Source organism: Bufo gargarizans, chromosome 8, assembly GCF_014858855.1.
Source record: "Bufo gargarizans isolate SCDJY-AF-19 chromosome 8, ASM1485885v1, whole genome shotgun sequence".
NCBI lineage: Eukaryota > Metazoa > Chordata > Amphibia > Anura > Bufonidae > Bufo > Bufo gargarizans.
In genome coordinates this window covers 107,117,544-107,136,143 of record NC_058087.1, presented here as the reverse complement: position 1 = coordinate 107,136,143, position 18,600 = coordinate 107,117,544, and the positions used below count along the sequence as shown (strand labels likewise).

Sequence of the window (18,600 nt, the reverse complement as noted above, 5' to 3'; positions counted from 1 at the left end):
CTGCGAGCTCCCTATAAATAAGCTAAATATTCATTTTGGTTCTGTAGATTTTGTTAAAAAGCCATTTTTATAATATGTAAATTACCTTGCTACCAGCAAGTAGGGCAGCTACTTGCTGGTAGCAGCCGCATCCTCCTCTCATAATGACGCCCCCTCCGCTGTGTGATTGACAGGGCCAGGGAACGGGATCGTTCTCTGCTGGCCCTGTTTGAATTCAAAATATCGCGCCTGCGCCATACCTGTGTCTTTAATCGGTGCAGGCGCACTGAGAGGCAGCCGCTCTCTCGGCCGCTCCATCCTCAATGCACCTGTGCCGATGATGTCACATCTACACCCGGCGCAGGCGCATTGAGGATGGAGCGGCCGACAGAGCGGCCGCCTCTCAGTGCGCCTGCGCCGATTAAAGACAGGTATGGCGCAGGCGCGATATTTTGAATTCAAACAGGGCCAGCAGAGAACGATCCCGTTCCCTGGCCCTGTCAATCACACAGCGGAGGGGGCGTCATTATGAGAGGAGGATGCGGCTGCTACCAGCAAGTAGCCGCCCTACTTGCTGGTAGCAAGGTAATTTACATATTATAAAAATAGCTTTTTAACTAAATCTACTGAACAAAAATGAATATTTAGCTTATGTATAGGGAGCTCGCAGTGTAGGGATTATTATTAACCCATGAATAAAAAAAATAAAAAAAAATAAAAAGAAGTTTAGTGGGCTGACAGAAGCCCTTTAAGAGTTCTCGGGCCTCAGATTCTTTTCATGACTGGCTTGCAGAAAATCTAAGATCTTACACATAGGCAGGGGATTTAAAGGATTCACCGGATCCTTGGCAAACTTCTGGAAAGTGTTCCAAATTCTGAGGTAAATTGAAGAGGTGATCTCCTTTCTGCAGGATAGCAAAGTAGAAACTACTTTCTTGGAGAGTCCTCTACTTTCTAGGATTTCCCCCTCAAGAGCCATGCTGTTAAGTGTAACTGCCTCACGCTCGGATGGTTGACAGGTCCTTGAGACAGAAGGTCTTGTCTCTCCGGGAGAATCCAAGGGTCTGTCAGGGGTAGCTTCCTCAACCAGGTGAACCAGGTTCTTCTGGGCCAGAATGGAGCAATTAGGATTACAGTCGTTCGTTCTTGTCTCAACTTTTGGAGGAATCTTGGAAGAAGTCTCAACGGAGGAAAGGCGTAAAGGAGCTGGTTCGGCCAATGGAGGGAGAAGGCATCTATTCCCGTTGGTGAATCTCTCGCGCTAAGGGAAAAGAAAAGATGACATTTTCTGTTTTTTCTAGTAGCAAATAAGTCCAGATGTGGGCGACCCCCAAAGTTGAATTATTTGATCGAAGATTATTTGATTCAGACACCATTCCCCCTGGTCTAGCGTGTTTCTGCTTAAGAAATCCGCCACCTTGTTTTCCGTGCCCCTTAGATGAACTGCTGTAAGGGACAGAACACAAGGAATTATGAAGGAAAAGATGTCTGCTGCCAACTGCATACGATTTTCTGATTTGGTTCCTCCTTGTCTGTTCAAATAGGAGACGACTGTGGCGTTGTCTGAAATTTTTTTTAGAGCATTTCCCTGAAGTAGAGGAAGAAAACTCTTTTAAAGGTGAGAAAAACCGCTCTCAGTTCCCTCATGTTTTGGGAGTCTAGACTCTGCTCTCTTTCCCAGACGCCTTGCCTTAAGTACCCTTGGCAATAGGCCCCCCAGCCAAAAGGGCTTGCGTCGGTGGTAAGGGTAACAAAATTCCGTTGGATCCAAGGGAGCCCCTGGTACAGGTTTACAAGATTCAACCACCAGTGAAGAGACTGAATCACCTGGGGGGTGAGTGTGAGGGGTGCATCTAATGGGCGGAGGGTACCCTGCCATTCCTTCAAGATTTGCCACTGCAGTGGTCTGGAGTGAAGTTGGCTCCAGCTGACCGCTGGTATAGTGGAAGTCATTCTGCCCAAGACCGCCATTGCTTGTCTGATAGTAGGGTTTTTTGTAGACATTAGAGACTGAACCCCCTGTATTAATCTCTGGATCTTGTCTTGGGTGAGGATACAAAGTAGATTTTCCGAGTCCAGAATCAATCCAAGAAAGACACGAACTTGGGAAGGTATTAGATGTGATTTTTCCTAATTTATTTGCCAGCCAAGATCTTCTAGGATCTGCACTACTTCTTTGAGGTGCAACTCGAGAAGAAATTCTGACTCCGCTACTACTAAAAGATTGTCTAGGTAAGGAATTACTAGAATGTCTCTTTCTCTTATGTGAGCCATGACTTCTGCCATGACTTTCGTGAATAGTCTGGGAGCCTGGGAAATCCCAAAGGGAAGGGCTGTATATTGTAGGTGATGGATGTGACCTCCTATTGAAACCGCAACTCTGAGAAATTTTTGACAGTCTAACTGAATGGGGATGTGATAGTATGCATCTCTTATGTCTATTGTAGCCATAAAACAGCCCCCGAAAAGGTGTTTTAAAACTGACTGAATCGACTCCATTCTGAATCTTTTGTAAGAGGGGGACTGATTTAGATCTTTTAAATTTATAATAGTTCTGAATGTTCCATCTGGTTTGGGAACCAGAAAAAGGGAAGAGTAGAAGCCCCTGCCTTTCTTCGCCTCTGGCATCGGGATTAGAACATTTTTTCGAAGTAAAGATGCAATATCTTGTTGTAAAGCTAGATTCTTTCCTGGGTTTTAGGAAATTTGCAATTTTTAATCTGTCCGGTGGGCGAAAGACAAACTAGGCAAAATCCTTCCCTTATGACGCTTAAAATCCAGCGGCTTGAGGATAATTTTTCCCAAGCGTGAAGGAAGTGAGTAAGTCTGCCACCCACGGGAGGGAAACAGTCATTGCTGAGAGGGTTTAGAGGTTGAGGAAGATTGGGAATTGAACAGGAAGCCCTTGCCTTTCCTATTCTTGTTATCTGCTCTGAAGTCTTTTTTCTGGCCCCTATAAAAATCTTTTGTTTTTGTGAAAAAAACGCTGTTTCTTGGGTGGTCTGGAGACAGGGAATCCTTTTTATTGTCTGAAGCCTTATCCAAAAGGTCGTCTAAAACAGACCCAAAGAGATAATCGCCCTGACAAGGAATAGCGCAAAGTTTATTTTTTGATCCAGTGTCTCCTAACCACCCTTTGAGCCAAATAGCTCGCCTGGCTGAATTAGAAAGTGTTGCTGACCTGGCGCTTAATTTCAAAGCATCTGCTGAGGCATCGGAAATAAAGTCTACCACTTTAAGTAAAGTAGGAAAAACGGCCAATAATTGATCTCTTGGGGTTTTATTCTGAATGTGAGACTCTAATTCTTCTAGCCATAATTTTAGCGACCTGGCAGTGGAAGTGGCTGCAATATTCGGTTTAAAGGCTTGGGCTGAGGTCTCCCAAACCTTTTTTAGATAAACCTCCGCTCGCTTATCCATGGGGTCTTTAAGGGTACCCAAGTCCTCAAACGGTAGAGCCGATCTCTGAGATCTTTGCAACAGGTGCATCCAACTTAGGAGGCCTGTCCCAATTTACCGAGTCCGCCTCCTCAAAAGGATACTTCCTTTTCATGTTTTTAGGGACAAATAATTTATCAGGTTTTTTCCATTCTTCCTGTATCAAAAATTTTATATTCTCGTTCACAGGAAAAACTCTGGATTTTTCCTGTCCTAGGTCGCGAAACAGGATATCCTGAACGGATTTCGTGTCCCTAGATTCGTCAACCTTCATGGCAGCACGGACTGCTTTTAGTAAAGCTTCCGTATCCTCCAGGGAAAAAAGTGGTCTGCCAGTAGATTCCTCCTCCTGGGACGAGTCTGGGCTATCTAGTATTTCCCCTGTTTCAATTTCTAAGGGATCTGAGTCAGATTTATTAGCCATGCCTGATCTGGCTCCAAGGGAGGTCGAGGCTACAGAGGGGAGACTCTTTTTGAAATCTTTTAAGGAATCAGAGACCTCTGTCTTCACCATCTCCCTAATATTTTGCAGAAGGGATGGGGACTCTTCCTCCACTAGCTTCTCAATGCAACGTTGACATAGCATTTTTTTACCAAGAGGGTGCAAGTTTCTTTTTGCAGACGGCACATTCTTTCCCTTTGGTCTTTGAGACAGCCTTCCTAGGCCCCTCTTTTATAGTCTAAAAGGCAAACAAAGGGAAGGAATTTTAGCATGACTAAAGGAAAAAAAGTGATGGGGAATGAGCCCCCTTACCCCACCAGGAGTACCGGTCTGCTCTCATGACCCCCCTGCTGATCGGCGCGTTGGGAACTCTCGTCCTCCATGATGCAAAAAGGATAGAGAGATTCTGCAGGATCCAAAATCAGGATTCCTAACAGGCTGGCTGGGCTGCTGCTGACCGTGCGCCTCCTCGCTCGGCTCGCGAGATTTTGTCCCCCTGTGAAGCCTTAGTGAGGAGAAAGGCCCCGGGCCCGCCTGAACACAGTCAGGAGGGACCGGTGTGCCAGACGCACCTCCCAGTGCGCCCGGGACTGCAGAGTAGCGGCAGCGCGGCAAAAAACGGGACCCCAGCAGCCAGCACCAGACTTCTGCCGGCGGCTCCTAGAGGAGACTTACGCCGGAACAGGTAACCCCACTCCAGCGAACTCAGGGGCCCTGTAGCCTAAAGCTTCCTTGCTCTCCACAAACCGTCCTCTGTCTAGGACAGGAAACAGGAACTGGTGGTCTTGGGGCAATGCTCCTCCTTAAGAGGTCTCCACGAAAGTTCCTGTTTCCTGTCCTGGATGGAGGCGGTCTCTCAAGGGTGCTGTCATGGGCGTAAGGGAAAACTTTATTTTTTTCAACTTTTTTTCACTTAATTTTTTGTCCCACTTTGGGACTTCAACTTTTGGGGGGTCTATTCCCTTTTACAATGCATTCCAATACTTCTGTATTGGAATACATTGGCTGTATGAGCAATACAGTGTGTATTACTCATACAGCTTCCGGCCTGTGAGATCCAGGGGGCTGGATCTCACAGGCTTGTCACCATAAGGCAGCGCAGATGCCTAAGGAAGGCATTGCGCTGCCTTCCATGCCATCGGGTTCCCCCTACAGCCGCATGGGGACCGGATGGCACCGCCGCCCGCCGGATAAGGTAAAACCACAGGTCTGAACGCCCCCCGGCGTTGTGACAGGATGCCCGCTGAATGATTTCAGCGGACATCCTGGACCAATTAACCCCCCGCCGCAATGTAATTTTAATATTCGGACGTACCGGTACGCTCTGGGTCCTTAAGGACTCGGCAAACATGGCGTACCGGTACGTCCTAAGTCCTTAAGGGGTGAATACCCAGATATTAATATAGTAGTAATTCACCGAAGTCTTGCTCGCCTTTGGTCGAGACGAAGTTTGTCTCCATAGAGCCAATACATTTTAATGATTTACAGAAACAGCATTAAAAAGTATTTGAATGGGTTAACTTCTGATCTATGATCCGAAGGTCGATTTTGTTGAAGCCTAATTGGTTAGTTTATAAGGCTGAAAAAAGACATCAGTCCACCCAGTTCAGCCTGTTCTCCTGCAAGTTGATCCACAGGACATTTTTTGGGATAAAAGTGCTGATAAACACGCGTGCCCCCGGACTACCGCTCTGGCCCCATTTACTATAATGGGGGGCAGGACAGAGTTCCGGCGGTAGAACATGCCGAGAGACCGCTCGAATAAAAGACAGACGACATGTCGTACTTTTATTCCAGCTGCCTCTCGGCATGCGTTGTCGTGCTGCAACCGGAACTTAGCTCTGCCCCTATTATAGTCAATGGGGCCGGAGCGTTAGTCTGGGGGCACACGTGCACTAGCGGCAGCACGGATCTAACAGGCTGTCCACCCGGAGAACAGCCTGCCAGAGTCCCTTGCCGCTAGTGTGTAACTAGCCTAACACTTAAATACTCTTTGGGCCAGATTTGTCATTAGCTCAAGTCAAAATAATGGAGTAGAAAAGTTGCACATTTTTGCACAATCGCTAAAACTATGCAAAAATGTGTGACTTATTGGCTGTGCGCTATGCTCGCCAATTTTTCTGAAAGTGGGTGTGTTTTCTTATGTAGACAAATCTCTAGACAGATTTACTATTGCGACAATTTAAAAAAGTTGCAGAAAATTGCGCGTTTTCACTCCAGTGAGGACCATGCTCATCTTATGCGACTTTTTAATAGACCATGCAACTTTTTTGTAAAGGATATATGGGATTACACTTAACGGTAATCGTTTTTCCTTGAGCCTATGACAGCACCCATGGATAGCATCCGCCCCTTTCCTCAGGACAGGAAACAGGAAGCACAGCCTCTTTAAAAAGGGAAGTACAACCCCCATCACGCCAGTCCTATTCCAAGAACTAAGGAAACAGAAAAGACTACACCACAGGACACAATATATCTATCTATCTAATATATATATATATATATATATATATATATACACACACACACATATACACACACACACACACACACACAGTACAGACCAAAAGTTTGGACACACCTTCTCATTCAAAGTTTTCTTTATATTCATGACTATGAAAATTGTAGGTTCACACTGAAGGCATCAAAACTATGAATTAACACGTGGAATTATATACATAACACAAAAGTGTGAAACAACTGAAAATATGTCATATTCTAGGTTCTTCAAAGTAGCCACCTTTTGCTTTGATTACTGCTTTGCACCCTCTTGGCATTCTCTTGATGAGCTTCAAGAGGTATCACCTGAAATGGTCTTCCAACAGTCTTGAAGGAGTTCCCAGAGATGCTTAGCACTTGTTGGCCCCTTTGCCTTCACTCTGCGGTCCAGCTCACCCCAAACCATCTTGATTGGGTTCAGGTCTGGTGACTGTGGAGGCCAGGTCATCTGGCGCAGCACCCCATCACTCTTCTTCATAGCCCTTACACAGCCTGGAGGTGTGTTTGGGGTCATTGCCTGTTGAAAAATAAATGATGGTTCAACTAAACGCAAACCGGATGGAATAGCATGCCACTGCAAGATGCTGTGGTAGCCATGCTGGTTCAGTATGCCTTCAATTTTGAATAAATCCCCAACAGTGTCCCCAGCAAAGCACCCCCACACCATCACACCTCCTCCTCCATGCTTCACTGTGGTAACCAGGCATGTAGAGTCCATCCGTTCACCTTTTCTGCATCGCACAAAGACACGGTGGTTGGAACCAAAGATCTCAAATTTGGACTCATTAGACAAAGCACAGATTTCCACTGGTCTAATGTCCATTCCTTGTGTTCTTTAGCCCAAACAAGTCTCCTCTGCTTGTTGCCTGTCCTTAGCAGTGGTTTCCTAGCAGATATTCTACCCTGAAGGCCTGATTCACACAGTCTCCTCTTAACAGTTGTTCTAGAGATGTGTCTGCTGCTAGAACTCTGTGTGGCATTGACCTGGTCTCTAATCTGAGCTGCTGTTAACCAGCGATTTCTGAGGCTGGTGACTCGGATGAACTTATTCTCCACAGCAGAGGTGACTCTTGTTCTTCCTTTCCTGGGGCGGTCTGCATGTGAGCCAGTTTCTTTGTAGCGCTTGATGGTTTTTGTGACTGCACTTAGGGACACTTTCAAAGTTTTCCCAATTTTTCAGGACTGACTGACCTTAATTTCTTAAAGTAACGATGGCCACTCGTTTCTCTTTACTTAGCTGCTTTTTTCTTGACATAATACAAATTCTAACAGTCTATTCAGTAGGACTATCAGCTGTGTATCCACCTGACTTCTCCACAACGCAACTGATGGTCCCAACCCCATTTATAAGGCAAGAAATCCCACTTATTAAACCTGACAGGGCACACCTGTGAAGTGAAAACCATTTCAGGTGACTACCTCTTGAAGCTCATTAAAGAGAATGCCAAGAGTGTGCAAAGCAGTAATCAAAGCAAAAGGTGGCTACTTTGAAGAACCTCGAATATGACATATTTTCAGTTGTTTCACACTTTTTTGTTATGTATATAATTCCACATGTGTTAATGCATAGTTTTGATGCCTTCAGTGTGAATCTACAATTTTCATAGTCATGAAAATAAAGAAAACTCTTTGAAACTTTTGGTCTGTACTATATTATATATATATAATTTTTTTTATATTTTTTATATCTCTAAATATAAATAAAGGAGTATTTACACTATATCTTTATCAAAAAACCTTTTTTTTTATATTTTGGAAGGGTCCTAGGCAGGTGCTGTCATAGGCTCAAGGAAAAACGATTACTGGTAAGTGTAATCCCATATTTCCCCCCTCGCCTATGACAGCACCCATGGATATCTAGGCAAGATTATCTAGGGTGGGACAACTGCTTGGAGGACTTTACGCCCAAACCCTAAATCCTCCTGTGAAGGAGGCTGCAGTCTATAGTGCTTAAAAAAGGTATGCGAAGAACTCCACGTAGCAGCTCTGCAAATCTGGTCAATAGAAGCAGAAGCTCTCTCTCTGCCCAGGATGTAGACACCGCTCTAGTTGAGTGTGCTCCAAACTCGGCAGGAGGAGGAACCCCTTTAGAGGAAATATGCAAGGTAAATGGCCTGTTTAATATATCTGGCAATAGATTGTGAGGAAGCAGGGGAGCCCTTCTGTCCCTGAAAGGAAACCACAAGCTTAGAGGACAACCTCCAGTCCTGAGTGGCAGAAAGGTACCGAATTAGGCACCTTCTAACATCGAGGCAATGGAATTCCCTTTCCTTCCGATTCTTTGGTGAGGGACAAAAGGAAGGTAAAACTACATCCTGAGATTGGTGAAAGGATGACGAAACGTTTGGAAGGAAGGCAGGGTCAGGAGATAAGATAACCCTATCTTCTAAAATGCTAAGATACGGTCTCTCGATTGAGAAGGCCGATATCTCGCTCACTCTTCTAGCTGATGTAATGGCTAGCAAATATAGATAATTTATAGGCTTTATTGGGATATCTTCAATGGGCTCAAAGGGATCCCCAGTTAAGGCAGACAAAACTAGGTTTAAATCCCAGGGAGGAACTCTGGACTTCTGGACGGGTGCAAGTTTAGAAATTGCAACGACAAATCTTTTAATCCAGGGGTGGTCTGCTAATTTACACTCAAAGAGAGAACTTAAGGCAGAGATATGGACCTTCAAAGTACTAGGTCTAAGTTTTTTTTCCAGCCCTCCTGGAGGAAGCTAAGAACTAGTGGCAACTCCGGGGGTTCTAGGAAATTAACAGGCTTATTTGCAAACCTAAGGAAGGCCCTCCAAATCCTTAAATAAATCTTTGAAGTAACAGCCTTTCTACTGGACAAAAGGGTGTTTATCACCTCCCCATAAAGACCCTTCATTTCTAGGATCTGCCTCTCAACAGCCAAGCTGTCAAGTGCAGGCTCTCTAACTGCGGATGAAGTACCGGCCCCTGCACTAGTAGCCCCGGGAAGACAGGAAGTACCCAAGGATCTGCTATCCTCCTTAGGAAGGGAAAACCAGACCCTCCTGTGCCAAAAGGGGGCTATAGTAATTACTAAGGCCTTCTCCTCCCAAATTTTCTTCAGGACTCTCGGGAGTAGCTTTATAGGAGGGAAGGCGTACAGGAGGCCTACTCTCCATGATTGGGCCAATGCGTCCACCGCCATGGGCTGCTCCGATGGAGATAGGGAGAAGAATTTCCTCACTCTTCTGTTTTCCCTTGTGGCAAAGAGATCTACCACTGGGAGACCCCATAGGGCCGCAATGTCGTTGAAGATCTGCTGATTTAGAGACCATTCCCCCTGCCGAACACAATGTCTGCTCAGAAAATCTGCAGTTACATTCTACGTCCCCTTTAAGTGTACTGCCCTGATTTATGGGAGGAAATCTTCTGCCAGCTCGAAAATTTCTTTTGTCAGAGACATCAGGTCTGGGGATCTGGTCCTCCCCTGACGATTGATATGAGCTACTGCCGTCATGTTGTCTGAGTAGATAAAGATATTTCTGCCTTTTAAGAGGTGGAGGCTCCTCTTCAATGCCATGAGGATCGCTAGAAGTTCCTTGAAGTTGTGAGACCTGGAGACTATCTCCTGATTCCAATGTCCCTGCAGAAGTATAGAATCTGTGTGAGCACCCCAACCCCAAGGACTTGCATCTGTAGTCAGAGTAAGGGGATCCTTCCTTGACCAAGGGACTCCTTTTTGAAGGTTGGAAGGCACAGTCCACCTTTCTAGGTCTTTTAACGTCTGCGGTGAAAGAAGAAAGAGAGAATCCAAGGATTGGGGATCTTTGTCCCAAACCCCCAGGATCTGCAAGTGAAGTGACCTCAAGTGGAAGTGGGCCCATTCTACTCCCGGGATTGCGGCCGTCATCAGGCCTAGAACTGACATCGCTTCTCTTAAGGAGATGGAGTGGCGAGCTATAATGTCTTGAAGCCTGGAGACTAGCAGAGATATTGTTTGAGGCGGAAGAAAACACATTTGTTTCTGGGAGTCCAGGAGTAGCCCCAGAAAGGTGCATAACTGGCTTGGCACAAGACTGGATTTTTGGAGATTTAATTCCCAACCCAGTTTCATTAGCACCTCCCTGAACCAAGAAATCAGGATTAACTGGTCTGGTTCCTGAGAGAGAAGGAGAAAATAGTCTAGATAGGGAATGACAATCAAATCCCTCTCCCTCAAATGAGCCATCATTTCTGCTATAATCTTTGTGAAAAGCCTGGGTGCCTGAGATAACCCAAACGGCAGGGTCTGAAATTGTACATTTAGGAGTCTGTCCGGAAACTGAACCGCTACTCTTAGGTACCTCTGGTGACTGGGATGGATTAATACATGGTAGTAAGCGTCCCTAAGATCCAGGGTTGCCATGTAGCAGCCTGGGAATAGATTTTGAATTATAGAACTGATGGTCTCCATACGAAATTTCTCGTACACCAGGTATTTGTTGAGCATTTTCAGGTTTATTATAGTACGGAAGGTGCCATTTGGCTTCTTTACAAGAAAAAGTGTTGAGTAATAGCCCCTCCCCCTCTCTTGAGCTGGCACCTCCTGCAGGACCTTCTTCAACAAAACCAAAATCTCCAGACGTAACGCCTCCAGTTTCTCTGGGCTGGAGCGATAGGTTTGTCTTGACGGACTTTCTGGAGGAGTTCTCAGGAAGTTTAAGCAATAGCCTTCTGAAATAATTTACAGAATCCAGGGGCTGTTCGAGATCTTCCGCCATTGCTCTGTGAAGAGGGAGAGCCGACCTCCAACCGGGGATCTGGCATCATTGTTGAGGCTTTTTTGAGGCCTCTCCACCTGAAAAAAAGAAATCCCTTGTTTCTTCTGGCCGCATTACCAGATTGTCTGGGAGTTTCTCTTCTCTTAAAGTTGAATCTGGTTGTCTGAGAGCGAAAAGGTTTCTTAGGAGGCTGCTGATATATACAGGGGAACCCTTTCTTTCTGTCAGAAGCTTTCTCCAGCAAATCATCTAACGTTGGCCCAAAGAGGAATTCACCCTGACAGGGAATGGCACACAATTTTGCTTTTGAACCCGCATCTCCTTTCCAATCCTGAAGCCAAATGGCCCTCCGGGCGGAATTTGAGAGAGCAGCGGCTCTTGCTGATAGCTTCAGAGAATCTACTGAGGCATCTGCTAGAAAAATCGATGGCACTATAAAGGGTTGGAAATGAGGCAAGCAACTGCTCCACAGGTGCTCCCTTATCTGCTCTTCCAATTCATTCATCCAGACTCTTAGGGCCGTTTCACACGAGCGGATGCCATGCGTGGCATCCACTCCGTGAAAGAGTGCCAAGACCCGCTGCAGACTGCAGAGTCACGGAGCAGTAACATGACTGTTAATGCTCCGTGCCTCTGCAGTCTGCAGCGGGTCTTGGCACTCTTTCACGGAGCGGATGCCACGCACGGCATCCGCTCGTGTGAAACGGCCCTTAATGATCTGGCCACTAAGGTGGCGGCTATAGCAGGCCTGCCGTCGCTTCCCAGTTCTTTTTTAAATACACCTCGGCTCTTCTGTCCATCAGATCTTTAAGTGTTCCTGAGTCTTCAAACAGGAGGGCTGCCTTTTTAGAGATTTTTGCTACTGGGGAGTCTAATTTCGGAGCTCTATCCAAATCAGCTGAAGCCTTATCTTCAAAGGGATACTTCCGCTTTAGGGAAGATGGCACAAAAAAATTTCTGTCCGGCCTACTCCATTCATTCTTAATTACAGAAGTTATATTCTCGTGAACGTCAAAACACTTCAACCTCCTAGGACCCAGGCCCTCAAACATAGTATCTCTCATAGACTGAGGCTCTGACTGGTCATCAAGTCCCATGGTCGCCCTGATGATCCTGACTAGGGAATTAATGTTCTCTGATAGGAACAAGGGTCTCCCCACCAATTGCTCATCTTGGGAGTGATCCGAGGATGGTAGTTCTCCCTCCTCCTCTAACCCAGATAACAACTCTTGATCACTTGAAGGGGGAATAGAGGCAGAAGTGCTGGGGCGATCTTCAAGCAGATTACTCAAGGACTCCTTCACTGATTCCTTGACCTCGTCCTTGATAATCTGTTTTAGGCTTGATAAGAGAGAAGGGGCCTAATCCTCAAATAATTTGCCCACGCAGGTCTGGCAGGCAGGTTTACCTGAACCGGACGGTAGCTTTCTTTTACAAATCCCGCTCCTTGGATCTTGACACCCTTCTCTCTTTGGAAGTCTAGGCACACAGAATAAAAAGACTCCCATCAGGATAATGTAATACATGAAAAAATGTAGGGCATTCACCCCTCTTACCCCCATCGGTACCAAAGTTTTGTTGGTGGTTTCAGTGGGTTCAACACGCTGTGTGGGCTCCATTTTCTGCATCTGGCTTTCCTCCATGGAGATCACTGCAGGCCACAATACCAGCCTGCAGTGAGAGCTGGCTGGATTTGAACTTTGCCAGGCGCGTACCGGCACCCTCCCCTTCCGGTCTAAGGCACGCCCCCTCCCACTGCTTGGGCCGGAAGCCAAGGATCCGGCGCTGACTAATGAAGTCAGCGCCGGCCCGATTACCCGGAAGTGACAACGCCGCGCTCCCGCGGGAACGCAGCCGAACTTACGGCACGGCCGCAGAGGTTCGCCGTGCAGGGGACACCTAAGCAGCCCCGACGGGGGAGTGACCGGAGCGAGGGGGAGTCCAGGGATCCAGGCTCAAGCAGCGGCTTCCAAAAAAGACTTACGCCGCTCGGGTAGGCCCTCCTCTTACGGGTTAACACCAGGGGCTCCCGCAGCGCCATCTTCTGGTGCTGTGCATCCACCCTGTCCCTTAGGACAGGAAACAGAACTGGCGTGATGGGGGTTGTACTTCCCTTTTAAATAGGCTGTGCTTCCTGTTTCCTGTCCTGAGGAAAGGGGCGGATGCTATCCATGGGTGCGGTCATAGGCGAGCGGGGAAAAACTGCTACAGTCAAACCACATTTATCACAGTATTAAAGGACCATTAATATATCTGACTTGGCCAAAAGTGACTTTGGACATATGTAAAAGTGGCGTAAGATGTAACTGTAATGATAAATCTGGCCCTTTGTGTCTTGACTCCTATTCGTACATATGGTCACATAACATTGTTACTTGTACTTCGCTGGCATATTTTTATGGGCTCTTATGCAATACGTGCATTTGTGTACAACAGGAGATGCAGTGACTTGAGTCAAGTGACCATATACTCTACAGGGCACAGTTTGCTAGTGGCTGCACCATTTACACAGTTGTGGGTTTTATACAGATGTGACCAGTGCATAATTAATAAACCTAGTAGATTGTGCATTATATTTAATATCAGCACACTTTTGACAAAAAGGTGAATGATCCTTTTATCTTCTAAACCTCTCCAGGACACAGGTACGCCCTTATGTCCTGGTACTTAAATGCCCTGTGCATTTCCGATCATTGAGCAGGCACCTCTGCTAAATGCCCGGGAAGGGGGGGTCCCTTGACCACCCCCCCCCCCCATGTCGGCGATCGACGCAAACCACAGGTCAATTCAGACCTGCAGTTTGCGGCTTTTACCTATTGTGGCGGGCGGTGCCATCGGGTCCCCTTGGGGCTGTGGGGGGGCCCCGATGGCATGGAAGGCTGCGCACTTGCCTTCCGGTAAAGAGCCTGGAAGGCACTTGCCCCCTGGATTTCACAGGCCCCAGAAGCTGTATGAGTAATACAAATAAAGTTTTCCCCCCCAAAAATTCAAAGTTTCAAGTAAAAATAAACAAAAACGTCATTCTCCCCAAATAAAGTAAAAAAAAAAATTGGGAAAAAAATAAATAAATATACATATTAGGTATCGCCGTGTTCGTATCCACCGGCTCTATAAACATATCACATGACCTAACCCCTCAGATGAACACCGTAAAAAATAAACACTGTGCTAAATAACAAATTTTTTTTGTCACCTTACATCACAATTTTTTTTATAGCAATCGATCAAAAAGTCACACGCACCTCAAAATAGTGCCAATAAAACAGTCATCTCATCCCTGCAAAAATTATACCCTACCCAAGGTAATCGCCCAAAAACTGAAAAAATTATGGCTATGGAAACACTTAAACATTATTTTTTTTGCTTCAAAAATGAAATCATTGTGTAAAACTTACATAAATAAAACAAAAGTATACATATTAGGTATCGCCGCGTCCGTGACAACCTGGTCTATAAAAATACCACATGATCTAACCTGTCAGAGGAAGGTTGTAGATAAAAAAAAAGTGCCAAAACAGCTATTTCTTGTTGTTATCTTGCCTCACAAAAAGTGTAATATAGAGCAACCAAAAATTATATGTACCCTAAACTAGTACCAAAAAACTTCCACCCTCAGTTTCTAAAATGGGGTCATTTTTTTGGGAGTTTCTACTCTAGGGGGTGCATCAGGGGGGCTTTAAATGGGACATGGTGTAAAAAAAAAACAAAAAAAAAAAACACAACTGTCCAGCAAAATCTGCCTTCCAAAAACCGTATGGCATTCCATTCCTTCTGCGCCCTGCTGTGTGCCCGTACAGCAGTTTACGACCACATATGGGGTGTTTCTGTAAACTACAGAACCAGGGCCATAAATATTGTTGAGTTTGGTTTGGCTGTTAACCCTTTCCATTTGTCAATAACTCTTATGGAACACCTAAAGGGTTAACGACGTTTGTAAAATCAGTTTTGAAGACCTTGAGGGGTGTAGTTTCTTAGATGGGGTCACTTTTATTGAGTTTCTACTCTAGGGGTGCATCAGGGGGGCTTCAAATGGGACATGGTGTAAAAAAAAAAAAAAAAAACAGTCCAGCAAAATCTGCCTTTCAAAAACCATATGGCATTCCTTTACTTCTGCACCCTGCCGTGTGCCCGTACAGCGGTTTAAGACTACATATGGGGTGTTTCTGTAAACTACAGAATCAGGGCCATAAATATTGAGTTTTGTTTGGCAGTTAACCCTTGCTTTGTTACTGGGAAAAATGGATTAAAATGGAAAATTTGCCAAGAAATTGAAATTCTGAAATTTGATATTTTTGGGTGGTTTCTATTATGTAAGCCTTGCAAAGTGACTTCAGACCTGAACTGGTCCCTAAAAATTGGGTTTTTGAAAATTTCTGAAAAATGTTAAGATTTGCTTCTAAACTTCTAAGTAATAACTATTTTTGGAGGTATTACTATGTATTACAGAAGTAGAGAAATTGAAACTTGGAAATGTGCTATTTTTTACAAATTTTTGCTAAATTTTTTATTTTATTTTTATAAATAAAATTATTTTTTTTTTAACTTCATTTTACCAGTGTCATGAAGTACAATATGTGACGGAAAAAAAAATATCTCAGAATGGCCTGGATAAGGCGAAGCGTTTTAAAGTTATTAGCACTTTAAGTGACACTGGTCAGATTTGCAAAAAATGGCCTGGTCCTTAAAGGGACACCGACAGGCCCAATAAGCATATTTAGCCCTAGCTATGACTGCACAGGTCTTCCAATGTGTATTAAAATCATATAAGTATACCCCCTGTCCACCTTATAAATACAGTAAAGTCATGTTTTATAACCTGATAGAATAGTCTTTCTGCCCAAGGGGCGGCGTTTTAGCTTCACTTGCGCCCAGCCAGCCTCGCCCCAACCGCCGTTTTGAAGCGCCACCCAGCTCATCAATATTCACTTCGCTGGGCTGCTTCTGTTGTCCCCGACGTTCCGAGATCCCATAGCTACTGGGCATGCGCGGGATCTCGGAACGTCGGGGACAGCAGAAGCCATCCAGCAAAGTGAATATTGATGAGCTGGGTGGCGCTTCAAAACGGCAGTTGGGGCGAGGCTGGCTGGGCGCAAGTGAAGCTGAAATGCTGCCCCTTGGGCAGAAAGAAGACGATTCTATCAGGTTATAACTAGAGATGAGCGAACTTCTGTTTTAAGTTCGGCGTCTAAAGTTCGGCTTCCGGTTAGCGGAGAATCCCGATCTGGAACCGGATATGGATTCCGACTTCCGTTGTGGTCCGTGGTAGCGGAATCAATAATCGGCCATTATTGATTCCGCTACCACGGACCACAACGGAAGTCGGAATCCATATCCGGTTCCAGATCGGGATTCTCCGCTAACCGGAAGCCGAACTTTAGACGCCGAACTTAAAACAGAAGTTCGCTCATCTCTAGTTATAACACATCAGTTTACTGTATTTATAAGGTGAACAGGGGGTATACTTATATTATTTTAATACACATTAGAAGACCTGTGCAGTCATATCTATAGCTAAATATGCTTATTGGGCCTGTCAGTGTCCCTTTAAGGTGAAATAAGGCTGTGTCCTTAAGGAGTTAGTGTAACTGCCATTCTATTTTTAGTTGTGTAATGTATAGGGGCAGTGATGCTGACCATTTTTGTAATATACTTTAAATTACTGAAATTGTACATTACTATTAGAAAAATAGCTGTTTACATAACTGTGGAGACTTGCTCAACACTGTGTTATGTAAACAGAAGACAGAGCGTTAAAATGGGCTAAGGCTCAAAATGGGCCACTTTACAGCTATTTTTCTAATAGAAATGTACAATTTCAGTAATTAAAGTATATTACAAAAATGGTCAGTATCACTGCCCCTATACATTACACAAATAAAAATAAATCTGCAGTTACACTTTAAATAAAAGTGTAACTGTTATTTTTATTTGTGTAATGTATAGGAGCAGTGATGCTGATCTTTTTTGTAATATGTAATATAATTAAAAAAAAAAAAGTCTTGTGGGGGGAAAATGTTGGATATTAAATACCATATTTAACGAATTTTGTGGACAAAAAAGTATGCATTTCGTATTATACATGTTAATAAAATATATGGCTGTTGCATTAAAAAGAAATATGAAAAAAATGCCTGGAGAAAAAGGGTGGGTAAACCTAAAGACCAGCTAGGCAGTATTCACCTAGTATTCATTCCTTAAACAGAACAAGGAAAAGAATTGCACGAGCAGCAAGAATAGATTGAATATATTGTGCAGATCAAAGCAAAGAGGAATAAAGTTACTATATATAATATACTGAAAGTTTCCACATAAATGCATCTGAATTTCTACTTACCCACGTGGAAAGAGCATGTCCAACATACATGAGAAATTTTGCAGAGGTAAAATAGCTGACACAGGATCCTACAAGAGAAGAATCTTCCATTAAAGATCAGTAGGTCAGTACAGCAATTCCTAACTACAAATAACAGAGCAGGTCCCATGAATGAGGTGCACCCACCACAACATCCTGCAGACTTTGTATCCTTTGCTTTTGTCATGATAATATCATATAGCGATATGATCGATCAGGTTTGACGTTACTAAATGTTGACTATAATGGACACAACAACCGACTTCTCTTTCCCTTTCTTTCCAAACTTAGCTATCACTGTAGCTGAAGTTGGAAAGCAATGGCCTTATATAAAAGCCTGAAAAGAAGGGGATGCAGAAACCTGGAAGCCCCGAATCCCCTTCCACAGCCCTAGATTCCGATCTCCCTGTGGTGTTTACGGCTCTCTTCTCCCTCTTTTATAGAATCGGCCCAGCACTGCTTGCACACGGCTAAGAGCCGCCGCCAACCAGCTGGCAGCAATCTGCTCTGCCCCGCCCCTAGACCGCACGGACGGGAGAGTGTGCAAAGCTCGGAAGTCGTCATGTGACTCCAGGGTCCACGGCTTGTGCTGCCTTCTTCCTTGTGTAGACAGCTGTTCGCCCAAGTCAGGCTGTACTCAGTATGGGATGTCACCTAGTAGTGTCCTACTCTGCTGTCATCTGTATGAAATATGGTTCAGTGGTACCTTCTAAACGCCATACTGGAGGACAGTCTACACATTGTACATCTGTGGGCTGGTGCTGTGCGCAAAAAGCGGTTGTCAAACCCCAGCTGATCTCATATTGATGACTTATCCAATGGATGGGACCATCAATATCTTAGTCTATTAAAACCCCTTTAGTAGGACCTTTACATTGGCAGGCCTGGAAGCCCTGCTTGGCTGCTTCCGTAGTAACCACATACCCTTCAAGTCTGATAAAATGTAAAAAGGGACAACAGCAGGAGCATGCCATGAGAAATATGTTTTACATTAACCCTTTCCCAACCAGTGCCATACATCTACAGGCTGGGTCTCATAGGCACTCTCTCAGTGTAATGCTGACAGGCAATGCATTAGAATGTATTGTAAAGCATTGTAGAGGGGATCAGACCCCCAGTAGTTAAAGTCCCATAGTGGGACAAAAATAAAAGCTAAAAAAAAAAATCTC

At 44.9% G+C, this 18,600-nt stretch overlaps 1 protein-coding gene across 1 annotated transcript in view; it reads right to left on the bottom strand.

The window, feature by feature from the left end:
* SLC40A1 (solute carrier family 40 member 1) overlaps positions 1–17,895 on the bottom strand; it is a 299,923-nt gene extending 282,028 nt beyond the window's left edge. The window contains exons 1-2 of the mRNA XM_044304309.1: positions 17,579–17,895; positions 17,414–17,481 (exon numbers count right to left, since the gene is read on the bottom strand). Coding sequence (XP_044160244.1) covers positions 17,414–17,481; positions 17,579–17,618 — 108 coding nt within the window. The 5' untranslated portion in view covers positions 17,619–17,895. The remainder of the gene's footprint in view (positions 1–17,413; positions 17,482–17,578) is intronic.
* Between the last annotated feature and the right edge of the window lie 705 nt (positions 17,896–18,600).